The sequence below is a fragment of the Rhipicephalus microplus genome, chromosome 5 (assembly GCF_043290135.1).
Source record: "Rhipicephalus microplus isolate Deutch F79 chromosome 5, USDA_Rmic, whole genome shotgun sequence".
Lineage (NCBI taxonomy): Eukaryota > Metazoa > Arthropoda > Arachnida > Ixodida > Ixodidae > Rhipicephalus > Rhipicephalus microplus.
The window spans coordinates 146,171,204-146,176,937 of record NC_134704.1 but is presented as its reverse complement, the minus strand read 5'-3'; the positions used below and the strand labels follow the sequence as shown (position 1 = coordinate 146,176,937).

The 5,734-nt window shown below is 47.3% G+C and overlaps 1 protein-coding gene across 1 annotated transcript; it reads left to right on the top strand.

The window, feature by feature from the left end:
* The first annotated feature begins 4,048 nt into the window (after positions 1-4,048).
* LOC119173349 (iripin-8) lies at positions 4,049-5,435 on the top strand. The gene has a single exon (XM_037424207.2). It carries the CDS (start codon positions 4,137-4,139, stop codon positions 5,343-5,345), a length of 1,209 nt encoding a protein of 402 aa, XP_037280104.2. The 5' UTR covers positions 4,049-4,136; the 3' UTR covers positions 5,346-5,435.
* The last annotated feature ends 299 nt before the right edge of the window (positions 5,436-5,734 follow it).

Below are 5,734 nucleotides of genomic sequence, written 5' to 3'. Positions count from 1 at the left end.
AGCCCTAGGCCAAGTCACGTGACGTGCAGAGCACCTTGGCTCCTCCCGCCCAGCCTGCACTCATAGGTGTGCCTTCTTCGACGTCAACCATCACTCAAAAAGATCCCCTGGTTCCCGCCGACCTTCGCGGTGAAGAAGTCGAAAGATGGTTGGAGCAGTACGACCACGTCAGTTTGTTCAACTACTGGGGCGACCCTGCAAAACTGCTTTACGTGTCATTCTGTCCAACTGGGTTTGCCCAGACTTGGTTTTTGAACCATCAGCTGAAGTTTATCGATTGCGCCGCTTTAGGCAAATCCTCTGCAACTCCCCTCAAATGTACTTTGAGTGTGTGTCGCAGGTGCGGACTGACCCCTCGGTGGACACGGGTGCATCTCTTTCTGTTATTATTGTCGACTTGTGTTCTCGCCTGCAAAAAGTAAAGACCTCATATGATGGTCCTCCTTTTCGCGGTGCTAACGGAGTTTTCATTCAACCCACTAGTGTTTGCACAGTTCAAGTTTTTATTACGGACATTCTGCGTCACATACCATTTCTCGTTCTTTCCTCCTGTCCCAAAGCGCTATTTTGTGGTGGGACTTTTTCTCCTAAGCTCAGTGGGGATATCTTGCCGACAGATTGTCATTCACATGAGAGATTTACTTTGTTTATATATCGGCGCCCATAGCCAGCGTTTTGCCACGGGAGATGATTGCTCCATTTTTCTAGGTCATGAACATATAGTGATGCTGATATCCGATGCCACCGGTATTGGGGATGTGCTCAATGCACCGTGTGGACGTTACATCTCAGGTGGCCTCACTATTGATCTTATTCTGGTGTGGTTTCCCAATGGGAGAGCGTTTCTCGCAGCGCATAATCCCACTTCTTCGCCTATTGTGCTCCCTCAAGGCACCACTGTGACTTGCTTTACCAACACCGAAATCCTTTCTATAGTGCCTCTCCACGCGCAAATATCATATTTAGCTACCAACACTGATGATGGCGCTATAACGACTGCTTTAACGGCTGCAATAAATTCACATCTTACGGCAGTGCAAAAGGAAGAACTTTTATCACTTCTGCAAAAACACACCACTTCATTTGATGTCTACTCCAAGATCTTGGGCCGCTATACGTCGGTGCAGGTCGTATCAAAACTGAAGGCAAGTAAATTGTACACCTCTATCCCTATCGTGCGTCCTCCCCTGATCGAAAATTTGTCGAAGAACACGTCACCGACATGCTCAAGCGAGACGGCATCCCACCATCGTTCAACTCTTGGTGAGCAGCTATAGTTTGAATCCGTAATAAAGCTTCTCTTTCTATTGTGTCAAGCACTTGTTACATTTTTAAACATAATAATAAATTTCTATCATCTTTTGCAATTACATTATTTTCTACCATGCATAACGATCTCGTTATTCTTCCGATGACAGTTCGGTGCTCACGATTCGTTCCCCACAAACGCGACCGTTTTGTTTAGAGCTCTGTCTCGCCATACATCTCGTTATACTGAGTTAGCATCAGGATTAGTATTGCTATAAGCAATGCCCACTGAATATAGTTGGCCTGCTGTGCAACTCACGATGGCACACGGAGGAGGGTCAACCCAATTGTTAGCATGGGAACAGGTTGGATGTTTGGGCGTATGGACCATGTTACTCGCACTGAAGTGGACTGCGGCGACGTTAGAGAGCTTTATGTAAAACATAAAAAAAAGCTAGCCCGCTCCTTCCTTCCGACGTTAATGAAGTGGTTTAATTTTAATAATATCCCACAAAGAGAGCACGACCATGCTGAGGGCTTTCATGTTAGAAATAGCTCCTCCGAATATCTCTGGCTCACGCAAAAGATCTCGCTCTTGTGTAAGTGCTTTTCGCACGCAGCTACTTGCTGGGGATCATATTTCAAGCCACCAGTTTGCTGTCGCAGTATAACGCGCTTCCACTTTTCCCGCCGTTCGCCGTCTAGGTAGCCAGAACTGCGGCTGGTCGAGAGACGCTTACTTCATTTCCCTTTTTACGCCCTAAGCAGCCGCCGTGAGTACAATGGAGCTGTTTGTATACAGTGACGACAGCGTGGTCCGCCTGAGGGCGTCACGAGCCGACTCTTCAAGGTTCGTTTCACCACATATATACTCAATGCAATGTAAATAAGCCGGTCCCGGCCTTTTACTTACACGTGTAGCAAGCCGGGAGAGTAGTGAATGTGAATGTCAGTCTGCAATTTTTTCAGCACTCGTGCCTTGGGCAGTGAATACTCACATGCAACGCTACAATAGTCTTAATTTTTAAATGCTCGTACACATTATAATCACTGCATTCAAAAACGATTGAGGTTCGTGTGTTCAGATTTATCACCTAGGGGCGCGATAAAAAAAAACTAGGTGCAGAAAGTTTATGGAGCCTGTTTTCGGATGATATTGGGGTTTTGGGATGACAAACCAATGAATTGTGTTGTTGGCAAACTGTTCTCCGGATCCATGATATTTTGGGTCGCCTAATGGTGAGATTGATGACCACCTGTACGTAAAACGAAGAGCACCCATTTTTCAAATATCGGTCCGTGAATTCTCTACAAAACAGACATTTTGTAACCTTTATGGTCTCATCGAATTCGCTAAAAATTAATTTTGACACCTTGACGAAAACTATCAGCCAAGGCAAGAGGTAAATTTACCAGTCGTAAAAAAGAAAGCGGTAATCAGTGATCATGAGTAAGATCACAGCACAACGAAAATGAGCATTCCAGCGGTATTCGGCTCTTCGTTTAGCAGATTCATCCAGCACGTCCAGTCATGTGTTCTCGTTCACTCTGCTTACCATTGCCACGTGTTCGCTGAGAATCGTTCATTTGTACCGCACGCACGGGGCGTATTTCTGTTCACTGATGCATGTCTTTCATCGCTTCAATCGCTGGTTTAGTGTGAACTCTCGCGGCAAAAGTATTCGATAAAAAATTTAATAGCAGCTTATTAGCTTTTGTGCCGTGAGTTACATCGTCCTCTATGGCGCTACCTCAACCGATGCTAGGTGACAATCGTCGCGTGCTATACACGTCGGCGCTAGGTGGCACTGTGTCGTGGTTAGCTTACACGAATGTTTAGGTCACACCCCTTTCATAAGAAATGATCAACATAACAAGGGGGAAAGTAGTGCGGTTCAAACAACGAAAATTGGGCGAACTTACAGATTCGCCTTTAGGAGCTGAATGTGATAGCGGCATCATCTTTCCAGTCCATAGCTCAAACACTTTGTGCATGAAATCACTTCAAATTTGCTATGCACCCACTACGTGGTCTTAAGAGAATAGACGTTGTAGCATGTGTGCCTTTTGTAGTGGCAACTAGCTTTCAACCACGGAGCCATTATGCTTATTACGTATTCTGACGTCCGTTGGCAAAAAATGCTTGTACCACGCATAATAACTGAATTTTTTTATGTTCCTTTGTGAAGCATGTATGCGGGACGCGTGTGTTCGTGAATCATCAGAGCTACTTTCACTGCATTTCTAATCAGATGTTTTTTTCTTACTGTGTTAACAAGCAGACGTGGGGTCGCGGGGTAGAACATTCGTTTGCCATGCAAACAGTCTGGGTTCAATCCGTACCTAAACTCATGAACCCTGCTTTGCTTCTCAATCTATTTCAAAATTTTTTATCGTCATTTAATTTGCATCGTTCTCAGTCATTTGCTCACAACCAAAGACGCCGACACCAACGCCGGATATTCGCGAAACGAGCAGTTTAAAGCTATCGCGTTAAAATTCACTTGGTGGCAAAAGCTCAAGAAAGGCTGTGTTCTGGCGGATGGCAAATAGCGGCTTCTTTGAGGTACGTCATGACGTAAGTGGCGCCACAATATGTCCTCGAGGCCAACAATGTAGCGCAAATCCACTGCTTTGTCGGAACGCGCTGGTTTCTGATTTGATTAGTGCAGCGCTTGCGTTATTAGAATCAAATATCTGGAACGAGTTCGTGGAGATAAAGCGTGCAGCGTTTTTATATTGTCTAGGAGCGTCAGAAAAATAAAATTTGGGTGTTGCTTTTAGGAACAATGACGAGCCTGACACGAGAGATAGAAATCATTGAAAACTGCCATGCATATAAAGAAGCCACCGTGGCCGCAAGCCATTCGGACGCACGCACACGAAGGATGGGCACAATGCTTGCTAAGCTTGCCTTTTTCGCGTTGTTGCTGTTCGCGTTTGGCAATGATCAGGACGACGTCAAGCTACTCGCCAGAGCCCACAACGAGTTCGGTGTGAAGCTACTGAAGCAGCTTGCCCTTGAAGAGCCCTTGTCGAACATCGTACTCTCTCCGACTAGCATCGCTTCTGCGTTTGGTGTGGCCTACACTGGCGCCAGAGGAAGCTCGGAGGCTGAGCTTGGATCGGTGCTCGGCCACAACGCAGTCGGCCTCGTGGACCGTGCCAGAGTTCTCGCGACCTACAAGAACTTGCTGCAACTATCCAAATCTCCGAACGTGACGCTGGACGTGGCCAACCTCGTCCTCATACAGAAGGGCTTTCCCATACTTGAAGGCTACCAGAAGCAGCTACGGGATGTCTTTGACGCGGAGCTCAGGTCCGCTGACTTTGCTAACGCCGGTTCCGGGTCCGCCGAAAAAGTAAATGCCTGGGTGCGCGAGAAAACTCGGGGCAAGATTTCCGGTATCTTGCCCGAACGTCAGTCGCTGTACATCGTCCTCTTCATCCTGAATGCTGTCTATTTCAAGGGCACCTGGCTGACAAAGTTCGATGCGGCCGACACCATGAACAGACCCTTCTTCAACATGGGCACCTCCGAGGTGAGCAGGCCGTCGATGCTCCTCACAACGCGCCTCCCGCACACCACAATCAGCGGCCTAAATGCGTCGGCTGTGGAAATCCCCTACAATGGAGGCAAGTTTGGCATGGTCATTGTGCTACCAGATAACTTCACTGGGCTCCAGGCGCTAAGGGATGGTCTGTCAGCGACTGTTCTCGAAGTTCTTGACGGCAGCATGTACAGCAAGGACGTTGTGCTCAGGCTGCCCAAGTTCGAGATGAACCAGCGCTACGACTTGGTGCGCGCAATGGAGGCACTTGGGTTACACGTCGTGTTCGGGCGCTCAGCGGACTTCGGCAGAATTGTCGATGGTGAACGCGTCCATATTTCCGATGCCGTTCACGAAGCAGCCATCGAGGTTAACGAGGAGGGAACCATCGCCGCTGCCGTCACTGGTTTGTTCGTCATGCCAAGCTCCTCTCTGTACGAACCACCTCCCCCGATTTTTTTCACCGTTGATCACCCTTTCCTGTACTACATCAGGGACAAGGACAACAACCGCATCCTTTTCATCGGTGAAGTTCACAGTCTTTGACACATCTTAGTGTCTTGAATAATTGTACTTAGCGGTAATAAATGCGGAAGACATTTCTGTTTTGAAATAAATTCTGTTTTTAAACAGTCACTGCATCTTCCACATGGTTTCAACAAGTTCGGGGAGCATGCAACACTGACAAAAAAAGAGAAAACAATGGCAGCGTGTGCTACACTATCTGTGAAATACCCCCGAAGGCTAGAGTCACGAAATCCAAATAGGCAGCCGGCTTAAGTCGCAGCGTGCGAGACTCAGTGTGAGCGACACGTGCTAAATCACTCCGACGCTTTCGCTCGATTGAAATATTTTTTTTCACTGAGGGTGCCAGTATCAAATGTAATCGTAGTATCATTACCGCACAAGTTTGTACCACGTGACTACACAAGTTC

Bases quoted from the DNA above. Each gene is read 5' to 3' on its own strand.
- LOC119173349 (XM_037424207.2), top strand. From the start codon at position 4,137: ATGGGCACAATGCTTGCTAAGCTTGCCTTTTTCGCGTTGTTGCTGTTC.